General features: G+C 39.9%; 1 protein-coding gene across 2 annotated transcripts in view; it reads right to left on the minus strand.

Annotated features, from left to right (window-relative positions):
• Positions 1–3,879: 3,879 nt before the first annotated feature.
• RHOBTB1 (Rho related BTB domain containing 1) overlaps positions 3,880–20,581 on the minus strand; it is a 126,471-nt gene continuing 109,769 nt past the window's right edge. For both annotated transcript variants that reach the window (XM_075612966.1, XM_075612965.1), the window contains 5 exons: positions 18,438–18,556; positions 17,803–17,953; positions 14,228–14,316; positions 9,937–10,042; positions 3,880–7,020 (listed from right to left, as the gene is read on the minus strand). In XM_075612966.1, the coding sequence (XP_075469081.1) occupies positions 6,851–7,020; positions 9,937–10,042; positions 14,228–14,316; positions 17,803–17,953; positions 18,438–18,556 (635 nt within the window). In that variant the 3' untranslated portion in view covers positions 3,880–6,850. The remainder of the gene's footprint in view (positions 7,021–9,936; positions 10,043–14,227; positions 14,317–17,802; positions 17,954–18,437; positions 18,557–20,581) is intronic.

Genomic DNA, 20,581 nt, shown 5'->3' on the forward strand with positions numbered 1-20,581 from the left:
CGGGGGGGGGGGGGGGGGGGTAAGGGTGACAAGCGGGGTGTTCTGCTACTCAGTAACCCCTCATTTCAAGTATTTAACTTTTACCTTTACCTCTCTGATTTCGTGCACTTCATATTAAAGTTACAATGCACTTATTGGTTTCTTATATTCTTTATCTGGTTTTCTCTTTTTCCTATTTGGTCTTCAACAACAGGCTAGAACTGGGCCCCGTCTGGCAACCCCGACACTGGCATGACCTGCTTGCACACCTGTTGAAACAACAGGTGGGCTTCAACATTGTTGATGCTTCCAGTCTCCAATTGCTACACAGACCGATCCATGCTATAAGGTATACCGTCACGGGTGCCGACTCGAGTAGGAAGGATTCGGTTAACTGGCAGAAGACAATACGTCACACTTTCATGGACTTTGAAAACAGTGTAAAGGTTTATTAAAACCTGATTGATGTTTCAGTTCCACTTGTGGACCTTAATGAATACGGCCGACAGAAACGCACTCTCCAACATATAGGCAATAGCCTCCAAATCTTCAGTACAATCTGCTTCCACTATACCATTTTTATGATTTATTTATTTTTAACAAGAGATGTCTTGTTTTCTCTTTTGGCAGAAGAATATATTGTGTTTTTCAGTACATAGATATTTTTTTTTCAAGTCCAAAACAATCACTACCATTTTATGGATGGGCTACAAACAGGTTTATTTTAAGACAGCAGACTACAATAGTTTATTGCGATCAGATAGTTTTCAACCAACATAGCAAAATGGGATTACCATATAGTCAATTAAATATAGCTGTATTAGCTACAGGAGGGAGAATTAGAGCTCCAAAGGATGCTGTGCCAGTGGTGCTACCGAGCAGCTGGTTTAGCTCACACTTCTAGCGCTGCTGCCTAGAATAGCAGAGGTTGTGGGTTCTGATACCAGTACACCCTGTCCTCACAAGGTGCTTAAGGCTTATTGTCAATATAATCCTTATGGAAATCCTTTTATGAAGTTTGGGGTGTCATTTAAATATACAGTGCTTTTTCCATTAGCATATCTAAGGGGTGCTCCTTTGTAAGCACAGGTGTCTTCATGTTATTTGGAGGAAGGTTTCAGTGGATACGGTATACAGTGGCGAGAAACCGTTTGTGAACCGCAATGATAATTAATGAAATTCCATGATAACCTTCATGAATCAAAACCAGTCTTTTTTTTGTTAAATATCCAATAGGGTTTATATTAACCAATTCCTTGTCTTTTGAAACAACATGATGTATGAAATAGACAAACCATGAGTAATTAAGAGTCAAGGTATTATATGTGAAAAAGTGAACCCCTGTTTTTCTAAGCTAAAGTAAAGGGGATAATTAGAATCAGGTGTTTAAATAATTAGGTAGATCTTCAGGTGAAAGTTTGAAAGGCCTCACCCTATATAAAGATCAGAAACTCTGTGCATTTGGTCTTCACCATACAGGTGTGTGGAAAGTTGTCATGCCACAATCAAAAGAAATCTCTGAGGACTTCAAAAGCAGTTATTGATAGTCATCGTTCTTGAAAGGGTTAAAAAAAAATAAAAAACTTAAGTATTTGGGTCTCCACCAATCCACTGTCAGACGAATGGAGAATGTTCAAGACCATAGTCACTCTACCCAGGAGCAGCCATTCTACCACAATCTCTCCAAGTACAAACCAGCAAATCCACCAGGAAGTCAAAGAACCCCAGAGTAACAGCCATTTATCTTCAGGCCCTCTCGCCTTGGCTAATGTGAGTGTTCATGACTCAACAATCAAAAAAAAGACTGAACAAGAATGGTGTTCATGGAAGGATAGCCAGGAAACTGCTCTCTTAAAACAAAAAAAACCCATTGCTGCTGTCTGAAGTTCCCCCAAAGAGAACATAGATGATCCACAAGACTTCAGGAACAATGTTATCTGGATAGACGAGTCAAAATTAGAACTTTTTGGTCTCAGTGAGAAACGTTATGTTTGGTTTTCACCAAACACTGCATTCAAACAGAACCTTATATCAACCGTCAAGCATGGTGATGTGTGATGGTTTGGGGCTGCTTTGCTGGACCACTTGCAATCATTGACACAGCCATACATTTAAGAATTTATTAGAAGATTCTAGAGGAGAATGTCAGATAGCTGAAGCAAAAGTGGGCCATGCAGTAAGACAATGATCCTAAACATACAAGCAGATCTACAAAAGAATGGCTGCAAAAGAAATTCCACATTTTAGAATGGCCCAATCAAAGTCCGGTCCTAAACCCCATTGAAATGTTGTGGCAGAAGTGAGCTGTGAAGCGCTATGTACATTAATTGCGCTATAGACAAAGACATATCTACATATACATATACATGCAAGGAAGCCCTCAAATGTCACGGAGTTGAAGCAGTTCAGTAAAGAGGAATGGGCCAAATTCCTCAAAACTTGTGAGAGACTGACCAGCAGTAACAGGAAACTCTTAGTTGAAGGCATTGCTGCTCAAAGGGGTGCCGCCAGGTATTGAATCTAAAAGGTCACACACTTTTTCACACAGGGATATTGAATGTTTAATCATTTGTGGATAAATAAATGTTTTTGTGTAATTTGTCTGATCAGGTTATCATTATCTATTATTAGGACTTTGATAAAGATATAAAAACATTTTAGGTTTGAAATGTGAAAATAGGATTTTCACAGAAGTGGTGAACAAACTTTTTCTCACCATTGTACCAGTGCTTGGGCATCTAGTAAATCATTAAAATGCCATAAACTGAAATGGAGGAGACTCTACTTGTTTGGATTAAAGTGACTGTACCAGTCACAATCAATCTACTCTTTCCCAAATCAGTCTCAGCGTCTCCCCTGCTGAATTCCCTCTCCTGGCTTCCTATCAAATCCCGCATCTCACACTCAATTCTCCTCCTCACTTTTAAAGCTTTACACTCTTCTGCTCCTCCTTACATCTCAGCCCTAATTACTCGCTATGCACCATCCTGACTCTTGCGTTCTGCTCAAGGATGTCTTCTCCCTACCCCCTTTAACCTCTCACTGACTGTCCCACACCTCTGGAATTCTCTTTCCCTCAATACCCGACTAGCACCCTCTATCCACACCTGCTTAACGAAGCATACTAGTAGCTCTGTGGCTAATACTATAGACCTGATACATAAAGCTTGGCCACTTGCAGATGCACTTACCAGAATGCCCTCCTACTGTCTCTGTACGTTCTTCCTACCTACCAATTAGATTGTAAGCTCTTCGGAGCAGGGACTCCTCTTCCTAAAAATTAACATTTGTCTGAAGCACTTATTCCCATGTTCTGTTATTTGTATTTGTTATTTATTTGATTGTCACGTGTATTACTACTGTGAAACGCTATTTACATTAATGGCGCTATATAAATAAAGACATACATACATCAGTCCGATCTCGCCTCTCTAAAAGATGAGCAAGTGCCCTTGACGTAATTGGTACATCATTACGGCCCTGTAAAAGTTTAACAGATGGATACAATTCTGTACATTTGATAGACAAGTAAAATATTTGCTTTTCATTGTACATTTAAACATACTTCACGAGACTCATACATAGCCCCCCAATGTTATACAAATATCTTCGCAATACGTTCTAACCATATCCGTCTATATTTTTTTTCTAATTTAGAGGTATGTACCCTGCTTTTGTGGATCTGAGTTCTCCTGATGCGTGCATTAATAAATATAATTGCTCTTTCTTGACATGCTATTTTTGTGTTTTGTTTGCTTGTTTTTGGGGGCCAAGATTATACCCAAAGATTTAAAATTACTCTAATCTACATTTTTATCCAATTTAGTCATAAACCCCTTACTACATTAGTGCCATAGGAAAATACACAAGGAAAAGATCAAGAAAGGGAAACAATACCACTTTATATTTAAACAAGTTTATTGACATTTTCTTTCATTTTTTGCAAAATAAAAAACATAAAATAACCACAAAGATAAAGGCCATAGACTGTTTTAACCAAATGAACCAGCCACTTGGTAAAGTAAATTGATAAGATTACAACTGGATATTATTGCATATACCCCAGGTGCATTTGTGTGTGTAGTATTTTGGCAAGTTTGCAATCATAGCTTTGGTTGTGTAAAACCGACGATTGTTGCTTACTCCAAAGGGTCACAGTGGACATTATCTTATGAATCGAACTGGTCAGTCTTGCATTTTAACATGTCATGCAATACCTTAAAAGTTATTTTTCATACCTACTTTAAGCTATTTCCCCAGTATCGATTGCCTTTATATCTACCTTTTTAATCCATTATGTAGCGTGCCAATAGGTTGTTGATTATCGTTGCTGGTATTGTTAACAGGAATATGCTGTTGCAGTAGCACCCGTAGCCACAATGCTTAGAAGTGTTAATGGAATTGCCAATAATGAACCCTGTTGAGAACCTGATTAACAGTAAAAGTTATATGGCTTTCAGTAGAAGTCCATCCGGACCTACAACACTGGGGTTTAAATAAACTAGTACGCATAACACCTTTTTAATAGACTGCCTACAGACTCACCGCGTTCACAAGTACAGTACCAAACATGGTCTTTTTATTAGGCGGTGTCCGAGACATTTCGTTATTTAAAAACCAAAGCTCTAAATAACCACTTCCTGTAAAATGTACATGTCATCCCCATTTTGCAACAGTTACAAAACTCTGTGATCTCTCAATGTTCCACCAAGTTCTAAGAAAACGGAATTGATAAAAGATGAAGCATGACCGATTGACCCTGAAAGGTTTTAGGTCTTCCTCCTAAACAAATTTATATGGTACTGATAATCAACACAAACTTCACACACAACCAAATTTAACAGGTGAAGGCAGTAGAGGATATTTCAGAGAAATACCAATACACAGGAAGCAGCTGCACTAAATAACAACGGGGAGGGTTTATATGCACACCCTGCAATTTTGTTTTTAAATGAAATGCATTATCCAAGGAGCTACAGTGTAATGTGGTGTTTAATTTCACCTGAAACAAAATGTGACAAAACCAGTGTTTTAAACATTGCCAGCTTGGAATATGAGAATGTTGAAAAAGTTGACGTTACCTTATAGAGACTAGAGGTGGAAGACTACTGCTTTATCATGAGATAGAATAACATGAGAATACACATTAGGTAATAAAAGGTACTAACACAAACAATTGGTTTTTCTTATAGTCGGGTCCAAAGACAGTTTGCCCTGAATATCCCTGTGAATAAAGCCCTTCTAATGTGTATATGTGTACTTATAGAATCTACTGTAGGCGTTTACATAAATTATTATTATTTTTATATTCAAAACAACACTGTATAAAAATAATTTCCATTGAAGTCGGAAACACGTCACTGCTGGGTTGTTATAGTACATAGTAAAAGGGATGTTTAGCTAAACGGAAATTATCCTAGTTTAATACAAAATCTGCCATTCCAGGGGGCTTTTTTTTTTTTTTTTAAACCTTTTTTATGGAGAGCCAACGATTTTGTATTTCCCATAACAGATATTTCTACAACCATCATAGTTTTAATTGCCAACACATGATCCTGTGTTGGATGAGATAGTTTGGCCTAGATGCACTAATCTCAGCTGTATCAGGTAACATTTACAGGACGGTACCTAAAACAGGAACAGACGTTATGTTTCCTGGGTAAATGCTATATTCACAAAGCTAATGATAAGCAAAAACAACTTCCTTACATCTCATTAGAATAGGATTCACGGTAACGTGGAGTAAAGTTGCATTATCCTCCAATAGTGTGACGTTATGCAGGTCTTTGCGTTACTCTTGCCCAGGCCATGAAAGGGGGCTTTAGCTGGCATGAAGGGAGATCGGAGAGGGACTTAATGCCAGTCAATGCAATGTTATTTAAAATGTGTCTAACTGTGGCGGTACACCCAGACAGACACTGAAACGTACCTATTTCAGGGTCTGAATGGTATCAACGACAAGTTTAGCTATAACTTAAATAATGCAAAATTTAGTATGTGCATTAACCTTAACAGAGTTTAGTTAATAAGGGATGATATGACAACGCCGGATTTGAATTTCATTATCACTAATGTATGTTATAGTTAAGAGCATAGCATTAACAGGAGAAAACATGCCTTAATGTTACATTATTGTCAGCCGTGGATACGGAGCTTAGTGCATCAAAGCCTTCAAAGTGGCCAGCAAGCTGAACATGGAAGAGGTGGCTGCTCAGTATATACACGGTCAGAAGCAGATTTCAATGTTTTGCATTGTTTTTACTTCTGGATCAAAGTAGTTTGCAATCAAACAGTAGAAAACACCTGAATTTGAAGAATTTCAGATTTCTCAAAAAATGTTTTTTTAAGGTAGTAAAAATACACACACAAAGTAGTTGAGCATGATTGTCTAGCTTTCCACTATTAAGGTTAGCTTGACATGATATTTTTGGACATCAAAGTTCCCATCACACTATGGTTCCTACTCAAAGTACATTTTAAACAGAAATGATGGTCTTTGTGCTCTATGAGCATGAGCACTGATTCATGTAATTTTTTATTCTTACTAAAGAAGGTTTTGTCATTTATCTTAGAGGTGAGACTTTGAAGTAGATATCCCTGTAATTAGTGTTATGTATATTGTCTTATACATTTTGTAGCAACAAGTGATCACGAAAACCTTAACTTATGTCTACTTCCCAATGCATTTAAGGTATGCCACAAGCCTTAGAGACTTGCTTGAAGTGAAATTGTGCTTTGATCATAAAAACGATAAATGCACACATGTGGATTCAAATCAGTGCTTGAAACCTAACTACTGCACAGCTTATTTTAACATTAAGACACAATATTAATTTACATGTGTTTTTCAAGTCTTCATTTACATAATTGCTCAGGCAAAGGCCGTTGATGAGCTCCAGAAGCACCACTTGCGTTTTGAACGATGTTTATTAAATACGCCGTCTTCTTTTTCTCTTTCCTTTTTCACCCGTTGATAATGGTCTTCTTCTTTTAAGTACCATACCGGCGGCCAACGATGTCTTTCAAAATATTCCTGATTTTCTGATGAAATAGATCAAATAACATATTAGAGTTAGTTACCAATCACAGGTTGTGATATTAGTAGTGTATAATTGTATCTCTGCTGGAGGGGTTTTGAATGCCAGCATGTGGCAGAGAAGAACAGTATATGATGCACAAAAGCAAGTCATGATTTTAAAGGGACAGGTACTGTAACGTATAAAGCTCAACCCCGTTATAGCGCAGTCCTCGGGGGCCACCCGATCCGACCGCACTATAACCGGGGTCACGCTAATTTAAAAAAAAAATGGCTGCCGTGCGCCCGATGGGGAGGAAGGAGGAGGAAGGGGGGGGGGGGTGGAAAGTTGTGGCCGGCAGCCCTACAAATCCCCCAGCATTCCTACACGTTCCCTCGCACTTCCTCTAGCAGCCTCACTTCCCCCAGCAGCTCCATACCAATCCCCCCCTGCCAGCTCCGATTCCCCCCCCCCCGCAAGCCCTGCTCCGATGCCCCAGCAGCTGACACCAAAGGTAGGGAGGAAGGGGTGGGGGCTGTGAGCGAGCACTCAGTGTGTTGTGAGTGTGTGCAGTGTGTTGCGAGTGTGTGCAGTGTGCTGTGAGTGTGCGTGAAGTGTGCTGTGAGTGTGTGAAGTGTGCGTGCAAAAAAAAAAAAAAAAGGGTTTTTAAAAAATAAAATATTCTGGGTCCACACTCAAACCGCGTTATAATCGGATCCGCATTATAGCGGATCGCACTATAACGGGGTTGAGCTGTACTTGGCTATTAATAGCACAGTGATAAATAATAACTAGGTCACAGAGTCAAGTATTCGTAATTCCACAATAGCCGAAGTCAAACTTCCTTATTTGTTTGGTTTAAGGTTTAATAAAAGCAAACAAATGTAACCAGAACTTTGAGCTTCCGGTAATCATGCCCACTTATAAGCTCCAAACATATTATATCCAACTGAAGACCTCTGCAGTCACAGAATGCCTAGTAAATACTCTTGTCTGCTCTGCATTGCAGTTCAGTTCTGTAGGTAATGACATAGTACAGGGTACGTCTGATAGAGGGGTAGAGGACGGAGGTATCCAAATTAGGACAAGCAAAAGGTCAATGGCTCCTCCACCTTAGAATAAAGATGATGAAAATAATTGTGAGGGTTCTGTTAACACTGTACAAAAGGGGGAAACAAAACCCCCCCAAAAAAGTGTGTAAATATCAAAAGAACATAGTGGTAGGTCCTCAGAGGTCGGTTAATTCTGCATGCACCTCCCTGATGAAGGGGGCCCTGAGCTGGCTCTGAAACGTTGGATACATTTGGATATGGATTAAATACCCTTCTCCCCCCCCCCCCCCTATCTCCCTGCAGTGCTGCGTCTCCTTCCCTTCCCATTTGGTCTTGGTGAAGTATCTTTTTTATACTATTTCTGCACTTGCCAATTGTGAGCCAATTGTTTTGTATGCATGGCATGCTTGCTCGTGTGTGTGTGTGTATTTAATATACATACGAATGTCTGAAACATCATGAACTATAGTATGTTTTTTAGTGATAAAAGTGGTGTATGTGATCTAGTATGGTATATACTGTAATCAGGACTGTATGTGTATACAATAGTAATCAACTTTAAATAATGGATAATTAAAATAAATGAAGGAAGGACATTATTAATGGGGAAATAAAAAATAAATTATAAAGTTATCCATACTATAACAATAATTGCATTAGCTTTAGATAACTCACGTGAGTAATGCGTCTTTTACACGTGTAAATTAACACGAGTTAAAGTTCTATTACTTGCTCTTCACAGCACCCTGCAGCATCTCCCAATGTTGCATATGATCAAATACTAATACGATGCAAGTAAAGCAGAGCTGCTCCTTTATACAAGTAAAGCAGAGCTGCTCCTTTATACAAGTAACGCAGAGCTGTCCATTTGTATTGCTTCATCTTCATCGGGTACTGGCAACTTTGAGACCAACAGGATTGTGATGGGGAAAGGTATATACACCATACTTCTCTTTGAAGATATATGCGGACTGTCATTGTAGATCTTGTGATCAGAACGCCTCTAAACTTCCCATGCTGCCTGCTGCGGACTTGAAGGAAATCTGTTGTAGCCGTGGTACTCGCAGAACAAAGATTGGAAGTGTAAACGCCTCTGGTCTCCGCACCAATCTCAATTCAGGTCAGCCTAGGGACTCCATGGCTGTCACATAAGGGACGCTGCTTACCGATATCACACAACCAACTCACCTTGAGGAAGCCAAGTGTAACATCAGCGAAATGCGCATTCGTGAGTGACGTCTCCTAGGCAGCATGTGAGGTTTAGAGGCGGGCGGTCATCTTCATCAAATAGAGCTACAATTGTGATCTGCATATACCACCGGTTGGTCTTATAGCCGCCAGTAGCCAGTGATAATCAAGCAATACAAACAAAGAGCGCTACTTCACAATAGTAATAAATGCTATAGTGCTTTAGAGATTTTTTCAATTTTCTCTACTACATATCCAAAGTATTTCTTATGAACTCCGGCTGTGCTAGGGAACATGTGGAGAAAGGGAGCTCAGCTATCATGATAAATTGCTTTTTTATATTAATTAATTTCAATATTATGACTTGTAATACATTTAATAAAATACTTTTCATTATATTTTTGTAATATTTACTTTTTCAGGGTTACAGTTTTATAAATAGGTATAGATATATTCTATGAGGGGTCTAGCTAGGTGCTTATAAATTTTAAATAAATGTTGGAGCAGGACATTTCTCCTATTGACATTGATGAGCAACTATAGTTATAAGAAAAGAAACATACTTAAACCATGGTTTAGATTTGATGTCAGGGTACAATAGAGCATTAATGATCTCTGATTTGAAAGTGCAGGGTAGGCTTCTTATATTGCCTCAAGTGGAAAAAAGTAGTATTTAAATGATTAATAAAAATCAGACATACCTGCAGATTTAGCCTTTATGTCCTTACGAAACTTGGAACAAACACTGTTGTAATTAGTGCAGATGTGGTGCAAGCACCAAGCTGCCAACTGATGAGCATTGTGGAACTGCAACAAAATATTTACCACAATCAATCACAGTATGTATACACACACACACACACACACACACACACACACACACACACACACACACACACACACAATTACTTTATACCCAAATTATTGTGTAAAGTCACAGGTGTAGTTAGTGAAGGATCGACATAAAGATTCAGTTACATCAACCCTGTGATTATTAGGTTACATAAATGTGATCTATAAAGGAGAGTAAAACCGCTCATCCGTATATGTATGTATATAAAGAAAAAAACAACAGGTGCTCAGAGGGAAAAATGACATATATAACAGAATAGATCCCAAGAGGATCAAAAAGGCTCCCTCATATACAGAGCACTCAATGTTGGAGTGTAGTAATAAGACTCACAGTGGTCTATCAGATAAATACTGTTGATAGGGCAAAGTAAGCCTATCGTGACCGGAAAAAGCTAGGAAAAATAATAAAGTTTTAATCAAATAATTTCAAATATTCAAGTTAAAAACACATATAAAACATTCAAACATTAAAATAACCCCATTATGAAGTGGTAAGGTAAGCAATATATCAATTATTATCTAGATAGTACATAAGGTTAATTGCTATCCACAAACGTCTAATTTCAAAATATAGATATTCCAAGACACGCAGGTAAGTATCCCTTTAAGCCTTTAAGATAAAGAATCTCAATGGATGTAATTTAAGGCAAGGGGGTATCAGAGATATAATTTGTAAATCTTTGTTACCAAATAGTAAGTCCAGCTCAGATAATAATATATTATAGCTTGTGATATCAGTATTCCCACCGTGGAAAAACCATTTAGAACAGAGTATGTAAAGGGCTCCGCTCTAAAGGAGAGATACAGTGTGTATTATTCTCTATAATCTCAGTATATCACTAGTATAACATGATGTATGCTGCATAGCCATCCAGTATCACTCCTCCCCTTGAAGAAGCGTGTTAGCCCATGCGAAACGATCGTCGGGACGTGATGACGTCATAGGCGACGTCATCAGAAGTGGCAGCGTCTGTGTGTAGAGACAGCAGAGAGATTCCAGCCAGGCTTGTATTCATGACGGAAACCTCTTGAGTTTGATATTGCGTTTGGTATTCCTTGCCCGCTGCGGTTGTGCGCTGCTCTTTTGGATGGCCCTTTTTTTTCCACGGTGGGAATACTGATATCACAAGCTATAATATATTATCTGAGCTGGACTTACTATTTGGTAACAAAGATTTACAAATTATATCTCTGATACCCCCATGCCTTAAATTACATCCATTGAGATTCTTTATCTTAAAGGCTTAAAGGGATACTTACCTGCGTGTCTTGGAATATCTATATTTTGAAATTAGACGTTTGTGGATAGCAATTAACCTTATGTACTATCTAGATAATAATTGATATATTGCTTACCTTACCACTTCATAATGGGGTTATTTTAATGTTTGAATGTTTTATATGTGTTTTTAATTTGAATATATGTGTTTTTAACTTGAATATTTTAAATTATTTGATTAAAACTTTATTATTTTTCCTAGCTTTTTCCGGTCACGATAGGCTTACTTTGCCCTATCAACAGTATTTATCTGATAGACCACTGTGAGTCTTACAACTACACTCCAACATTGAGTGCTCTGTATATGAGGGAGCCCTTTTGATCCTCTTGGGATCTATTCTGTTATATATGTTACATAAATGTGAACCTGATCCTCATATACTATGTTGACGATGAACAAAGCAGGTTTACAGCAAACACTTTGAGCATTCTAAAAGCTTGTTTTCTAGATGTTCTAACGTCCATTTAACTTTTGGTACACATTTTCACAGGGCAGGTAGAAAATGTGGTCTGCGTTACAGGCCAGATACCAATATAACTGGAAATTTAGTCCACTAACAATAGCAGACATACATATTGAATGACATCAGCATATAATATTTAACATTTATTTTTCCCCAAAACGGATCAACACCAGTGGATAATTTAGAGGTTATCACCAGTAAAGGTAATTTAAAAAGTATTATTTTACGCAACGAGCTCCAAGAAGCCTAGTTTCAGAAAGCATATAAAAATAAGTGGGTATTATAAGTAACACTTTTTTTTCTATGTCCTACACATTGAGATCCATAATGCATATCAACTCATATTGTCTCCAAAACACAACTATTCGATTGCAAGCCTCTTAGCCACGTAACCCCCCTTGTAACAGATGACTACTTTGATGTGTGTTTCCCTTATTATTGTTTTTTGCCTGCATGCTAGTGTAGCCTGGAGCTCCCGTGGCTCCTGGAGACCCCCCTCCCCTTGAGCAGCTCGGTCGCGGGTGCCGACAGACCCGACGGCTGCTTCCAAGGGTGGGGGCTGGAGCAGGGAGCAGCGCGGCTTCTCCTGCCTGCGGCCGGTTGCCGGGGACGCGATCGGGCGGTTGCTAAGGCCGCGATCGCGTCTCTAAGGTCCCGGCGGCCGGACAAGCAGGGCGCCGTCATTGAGAACACTGTTGCGCATGCGCAGGGACGCGTAGGCGCAGGGAAAGCCCCCGAGACAGGGATAGCTCGCGCGAGAGCAGGGAGAGCTGAGGGAAGATCGAGGCAGCCCGGGAAAGCTTGCGCAAGCGCAGTGAAGGTAGGGAAAAGCCCGCGAACCCCTAGCCTACCAGGGAAGGCTCTGAGCTGGGACTACATATCCCAAGAGCCTTTGCGAGCCCCATGTGACACCAGGGAGCCAATAGGGCTTAGGAGACCCCGGGGAAAAGAGATAGATTTGGCGGGCTTGCAGCACGTTAGATCAGTCAGGAAGAGTCAGAGACCGGAGCAGCCCAGGGAAAGAGGTAGGGTACAGGAGTCAGGGACTCCCTGTACTAGGCCAGTATCCCCAGGGCCCGAGATAGCTCAGCTCCCCAGTAAGGTGAGTGTTGCCAGGGGCAGCCCTCAGGTTAGGGACCCTGCCACTTACATTAGTGGGAGCTGGGAAAGTAAGGTTACAGAGAGTTGGAGTCCGGGAGCTGTAGGGAAGGAAGGGTGCGGGGAGCGAGTGCAGCTCCTGCCCCATATAGGTACCTACACCCCAGGTAGGCCCCAACTCCCCACTAGCTTAGTGGGTAAGTGCTTAGGGAGGCCCAAGATAGGGACGCTGCCCTTAGCATAGAGTGCTGCCTTGTCAGAGTCACGGCTGTTAGTGCTGTGAGGTGTGACAGGCAGGCACCTTGTTGCGCAGCACGTTGGCTGCAGCCTCCAGTGAGTTACAGCTTGCTGCTGTAGGCGCTGGGACTAGTCAGAAAGTAGTGAGGCTGAAGGGACTTGGGTAGTTAGGGGAGTGGGACAGGCCATAACCCCTGCAGGCCCATAGGAGTTCCCCAAGCCACTACAGGTTGCTGTACTACAGGGACAGGCCCTAGGTTAGGGTTCCTGTCACGTTAGTACCAAGTGTTAGTTAGGGACTCAGCGGACGCTGCGGTCCCGGTGAAGCGGTTCGGACCCACGTTGGGGTCCGCAGAGACTATTCCAGAGTGAAACCGCCCTGGCGGTCCGCGTACAAAGGAGTTCGGTTGGAGGATCAGACGGATTCATCACACGTCTGACCCTTTGCGAAGCCAGTTGCTGATCCGAGTACCGGAGTGCTCGGCAGGTACCATACAGTCATAAGTGCACCAACGGGCCCTTAGTTTAATAGTGACTGCGCAGTCACCCATTGACTCTGTCTGCAAGAGTGCGGGACATTGGGTGGGGTTCTTTGGACACTGGGTGGGATTACCTGGTGTTGGGGAAGCGTCCTGCTGGACGTCGCAGTTAGTGTCTCCTCGTGAGAGGGACACCGGTTATGTGATACCTGTCATGATGTGTTATATTCTGTTCTAACCTAAGTAAATAGTATTAGTTATTATATATCTGTGTATGAGTATTGATTGTAGTGATTGTCCTGCGAGGAACCACTCCCCCTCTGGTGGGAGCCATCGCAGGTGGAGGCGCTGAATTGAGTAAGTGGTTACCCCTAGTATATTGCCCCAGGTTCCCCGTGGCGGAAGCTCAGCCCTCCTGCGAGCCAACAGGTAATGCACCACACCTATGGTAACACTGTATGTTCCTTGCACCCACATCAGATCTGCGATTGGGGGGGGGGGGGGAATACCCGTTACACTTATACTGCAAGGTTATTTGTAAGAAGTTAATGCAAGATACAACAATTAAGTAAATATTACCAACCTGAGCTAGTTCCAAGTAAGTCAGCACTTCTTGGTCAATGTCAACACCATTCGTGGAAGCCTTGGTCAGTTCCTGCACAGCATGCTGTTCTGCAGAACAATGACAATTCCACACTTAATGACACACCTTTTAAATATACAAAAATAGAATGAACTAGCACTCAACATGTCTAATATAATTCAGCTAGAGGTGCTATGATCCTGCATCTATACAAAAAACAAACTGGATCAGCGCTCAGTTAAATCAAGGAAAATAAAGGACTTATGTTTTGCTTTTGGTCTCAACAAGTTTCTTGTTTAATCTATTAAAAAAGCAGCAATACACAAAAAAAAAAAAGGAGCACACGCTGGAAAAGAAAAAAGTTAGACAGACTTATATGTGCACAGTAGAGAAACGTTTCCAGGCCTCCTGGTCCCTTGGGGAGTGCCGATTCAGTTTATTTTTTTTGTATACCTTTTAAATATTGCACATAATGTCAATGTAGGAAACAACGGATTGCCAGCTCCTCTTTCACAGAGGGAGTTTCCTTCTACATTGCAAGTACCTCCCTTAGCGAGAACTATAGGAAAAGCTACCGTTAAAAGTTCCCATATTTTCTGTTAAAACATAGTTCCATACGGTATATAGTTCCATATATAGTCCCATATATAGTCCCACACACACACACCTTTTTGTATGTTATGTTGCTGAATATGTGGGGCTTCTCCTTTACACACATACAAGTTCAAACCCTGTTCTCAATTAAATTACCCTCATCTGTGTGAGAGGGGGAACTTTGCAGCAAACAGTATTGAGATGCACTTACGAGATTAAAACATATAACATAATTATGTTGATTTAAGAGTTTAAAGTTTACATTTTCTCCCAAGATCTTTATATATTGCTAAAAAAAAAAAAATACTTCATCATATACCCTTTAATATTTGTATTGTGCTTTTTGCTGCTAGGTATTTGGAAAATTGTTAATAAAACATGTTCAATTCTGAAAACTAAACAAATGCTAAAGTGTTATACGGTATGACCAAGTGCCTTAACTGTACAGGCAGTGCTCGGTTATCCACCGGAACCCGTTCTGGAAGTAGCGTTGGATAGTGAAACCGTTGTAGAGTGAGTCTCGTGTTAATCAGTGGCGGTGAGCGTTGGATAACGCATTCCGGCGTCGGATAACGCCACATAGGGTTGCATTGTGAAGCGTTGGATATGCCATTCGTTGTAAAGTGAAACGTTGGATAGTGAGGGCTGCCTGTATTGCAATTCTACTACATCTGGGCGACCGCACTTTTCAAAATCCGTATACAGTTAAGGCCCAATGAGCACTGACTTCATCATACTCCGATTAGGAGCCCAAGAAGCAACATTCATATATTCTTACTATAACGCTGAACCAAAGTGGAAATGGCTCTTTAATGTGTAAGCAAGATAACATGTAAGGAAGATGTAGTAATATTGAGTTTGTGAGGATACGAGAAGGAAATATAATGTTCATTATAATAAACCATCACAAACCAAAACAAGTACACTATTAAAGCAACAGACCCCACTGCTTTTCTTTTGGGGGGTACGGGGTGTTATTTATTTTTTAAACCTACATAAACCAGGGTGCTCTTGAAGACTATTCATTTTCCCCTGGTCTCCAGGGATCCCCGAGCTCTCAACTTCTTAAAATCAACCGGGCAGAAATATTTGCTATTTGACTCGATATGGCTTCTGGGATCAGTCCAGCTCTGGCGGCCAATAGGAAGCTGCAATGTAATCAGCAGAGGCCCCGCGGCCATATTTACATGTATGTATCTCACACCAGAACAAAAAACTGCAAGTAACGTGGGAACCGGACAAGTCCCTGAAAGTTAGGGGGGGGGGGGGGAATCCCAAATCTGATTTGGGAATCCCCCCTGGTTCAGGTAGATTAAAAATAAAAGGAAACTGTCTTTTAAAACAAATAAAGCCTCAATAAACTACATACTCCCTAATAATTATGTGTGCATATTAATTATATGCAGTTACTTTAGTCTTTCCTTCATGTGGAACTGCGCTATAAACAGTAAAGTACTTTACCGTTCAAAGTCACCACCAGTACATATCATATAAGTATCATCATTTTCATATATTTCAAGAACCTGTGCATGTAATACCTAGACTAGTATTTCTGTAGCTTTAGGATTTTACATATTACCATACTGTAAATGTATGTTCCAAAATTAAAACAAATTAATAAGCACATTCATTTTTTTAAAAACATATTACCTTGTTTTAGAGCTTTGTAAATGCAGATTGTAAACCCTAAACCATAAAGCACACAGCCTAATTCCAGAGTATTTAAAATACATATTTTATTTGGAGCCAATTAGGAAATCAGATCTAAATACCTAAAATGTTGCAGGAATTTAAGATAAGCCATTTTAATATTAACAACAAAATCCAATAGTTTTCATATATAAGTGTCCCTGAAAATATTACCAATTTTTCAGTGGCATCATAAATAGTTAGAGGATTTGACATTAATATAGCTCTGTATATTTGTAGTTGCTATGGCATTATTTATTTAGCTTCCATTTATTCCTCCAGAATGTAACCTTTATGATATGGTTACCTGCCTTTAGTAGAGTCTGCTGGCTGGATTTCCGGACATTTTAAGTTACTAACCCTGGCAGCCGTAAATCACACAGCACTCCAAGCTATTGCAGTATCATTTCAGAACGAAAGATGAAGCCGTGCACACCAATAAGGGAAGCAAAAAAAAAATGTGTGCAAAATAATCATTTTAGTGACTGGGCACAGTCATAACATCCATAAGTTATAGGACTGTGCCCAGTCATAACATCCATAAGTTATAGGATTGTGCCCAGTCATTAAAATGATTCTTTGGCACTAACTTTTTTCTTTTGTACCATATGCAGTCACCCCGACCAGGTCCTTTGCCTGTTGCACCCAATTCCTTTGTATCTTTATTGTTTGTCCCCATATATTTGCATATGCCCTGATTTCTTTGTGTTTAAGTATAATTTCAGAAGCCTTAAAGGCATTTTGAAGGGCCAAAGAGAGAAACAAACACCATGCGCTGAACTGCTGCAGTTTCACACATTGTATGATGCTGCTGCACATTCTATCAGTCCAGTGTTGTATGTCCGTGTGTGTGCCCGTGTCCCTGTGTGTGTGTGCCCATGTCCCTGTGTATGCCCGTGTCCCTGTGTGTGTATGCCCGTGTCCCTGTGTGTGTGTGTGCCCGTGTCCCTGTGTGTGTGTGTGCCCGTGTCCCTGTGTGTGTGTGTGCCCGTGTCCCTGTGTGTGTGTGCCCGTGTCAGTTTGTCACAGATACACACTGACAATAATGGGTGGGGAGGGGTAGCGGTAACATGTGAGCCCCCCCCCCACCCCCTTCTAACAAAATGCTGGCTTCTGAGTATTTTATATTTTTGGACCCCCATGCTTAGGCTAGCCAATGATCGGAGTTAGTTATGTTCCCTTATACTACTCTGCCACGTCGAAAGTTGTGGAGTACTGCAGGCTCCACTGCTGGTTTAACTTAAGGCCAAGTACATCTGTCAGGTATGTTTCAAGAAGGGGTTTGTTCTTACCAGTAAGGGCAACCAGATGTGGAAGGCAAATTCTGTTTGCCAATGCTATCACCTCAAGAGGGTCCATCTCCACAGTGCAAGATAATTGCCTAGTGTACAGATAATCCAATACCGCCTGCATTGAAGACTTGCTCACATGGGAAAGGACAATCTGCAATGTTTTCAGGAAAATACATTACTTGCATTGAATAAGAGAGTAACTTACAGTAAAATCAAGAACATTTGGAGCCGGCGTTCTGACACATATGATCCATATATACAATTGATGTGAACCACTACTTTCTACTAAACACAGTAAAAAAAAACAAATGACCATAACTAGTGTAGTGGGGTTCATTTGTTTGTGTTTGAGGTAGTTAATGGACACAAGTGATTGTCAGTGGCCATCAGCATTGCTAACATTTGGTAGATATTTAAAAATGTTCGGTATGTCTTAAATAGAAGAAGCTTTTGTCAGCTCAAATACCCAATCATACTTAATATTCATTTATATTAAGAGAAGCTAATTTGTATGTATGGTGTTTAAAACAACCAATGCATTTGTGACTAATATATACAGTATCTATATAGCAACAGTATGTAACCAACATACAGAGGCCTATCATATAAAACAGCCCAACTATGTTAAACTATACCTCGCTATTTGCACTTTCAACAAACGATCCTCCAAACATTGCAGACATCCATTCACAGCTACAGATTAGAAGTGGTTTATGGGCGTTTAAGCTTCCATCATCCAATTTAAAAGTCACATCTGGTATGGAAAAAAAAAAAATAAATTACATAAATGTGATCGAGAAATACACACTATTATAACTCTCAAAGTTTTCTATAATTCATAGCCTTGTCTTCTACCTGGGATCTAAAAAAAAAAAAACGACATACATTTTCTCATATCTAATAATTATACACTTGAATAACATTTTTTTTTATAAAAATCAGCAGTGGATTTTTTGCATGCATAAATTAAAGAGGATTTAGGTACAGGGATGAATATATTTGCTAAACAGCACATTTTTACTATGTACTGTAATTTTAGTTATAGGTATGAATTTTACATGGAGTATTTGTGAAGATTTTCTTAGAACTTTACAGTCGTATATAAAAATCAGTGTCAACATGTGTTAATCATATGCCTTAAGGATCAGCAGGATATACTGGAATGGCACAAAAACAAGAGCACTCAGCCATAAAAATATGAGCTGGTTGTCTCTTCTTTGCAGTAGCTGAATCATTCTAATTTTAGATGAAAGATCTGCAATGTGTTGTATGGATTACCATCTGTTGCACTTCAAGGAGCAATCCATGCCATTTTTTGTATTGCAGGATTGAAGCAGGGGGTCCAAGAGCTGAACCCCATTAATTTCATCTCCGGGGACCCCCTGCTTTCAGAGATACTTACCTCCATCAGGGGTGCTGGTATCTCTCTGCAGCTTGTAGCGCTTGCAGCCCGCGTGGTGCAGGAACTTTGCAAATCTGTCATAATGTGAACTCTGGAGCAGCTACCGGGACCTACTACGGAGGCAAGTATCTCCAGAAGCAGGGGTCCCCAGAGCGGAGATTAATGGGGTTCAGCTCCGGAGACCCCGTGCTTCAACCGTATATTAAAAAAGGCATGGATTGCTTCTTTAGAGCGGCAATCCTACAGCAACTTTAAGCTAAACACATTACATGAAATATTTGCCAATTAAATGTAATACATACAGAACACCTACAAGCTCAAATTGAACCCCCAAAATACCCACAACATATATATAAGCATATAAGTTTCACAGAGGAGTGCTACTGAGCATGGCAATATGTATTTAAAACCAGAGACATAACATAAAACACAGACAAAGCTCAGTGCACATCCAGAAAAACTTATATACGGTACAGTGCCTAAATATACATGTATAAATAACTAATAAATAAAATGGTCTTTTAGTTTAACATTTTGGCCAAATTGTTGTAAGCCCTTGAGCCAAACTGCACGGCAGACCACGTTTCAAGGGTCCCTACACTAATATAAATTCTTAATAACCTGTGCATTGCCAGGAAGAATGATTTATAATAAATCTGTCAATATAAGTTGCAAAAGTTCTAAGTCTGATTGAAGCTTTTATTAACCTGTACATTACCAGGAAAAGCACTCTGTAATAGATTTATATTAGTGTAGGGACCCTTGAAACGTGGTCTGCCGTGAAGTTTGGCTCAAGGGCTTACAAAAATTTGGCCAAAATGTTAAACTAAAAGACCATTTTATTTATTAGTTATTTATACATGTATATTTAGGCACTGTACCGTATATACGTTTTTCTGGATGTGCACTGAGCTTTGTCTGTGTTTTATGTTATGTCTCTGGTTTCAATTAAATGTAATACAATATTATTTCCAAAAATGTAGCATTTTATTAATAACTAAACAATGTAAGCTTTAGAGAAACAATTTTAGAGCAATCTCCTCTCCTAGATTTCCCCCCCCCCCCCCATCTCATCCTCACTGGCACTTCCGCACAAGTGATGACGGGGACATCACACTGGAATGAAATCATTTTCTCTGATTTAAAGGCTACGGTCAATGCAAGAATGTGGAGATGTGGGCTCTCAGAAAGTTAAAGGAAAATAAGATACTCTGAGAAAAGGGATTGCAGCTTCAAGACAGTGTACAGGGATGCTCACAATGCAAGCGTCAGAGCCGTATCTGAGGTAGCTGTAAAGATAAGTTACAGGATTTGCTATTCAAAATGTTATATTATACAGTCTTTAAATAAAATAAATGTTTAAGAGATGGTAAAGTT

The sequence above is a fragment of the Ascaphus truei genome, chromosome 8 (genome assembly GCF_040206685.1).
Source record: "Ascaphus truei isolate aAscTru1 chromosome 8, aAscTru1.hap1, whole genome shotgun sequence".
Classification (NCBI taxonomy): domain Eukaryota; kingdom Metazoa; phylum Chordata; class Amphibia; order Anura; family Ascaphidae; genus Ascaphus; species Ascaphus truei.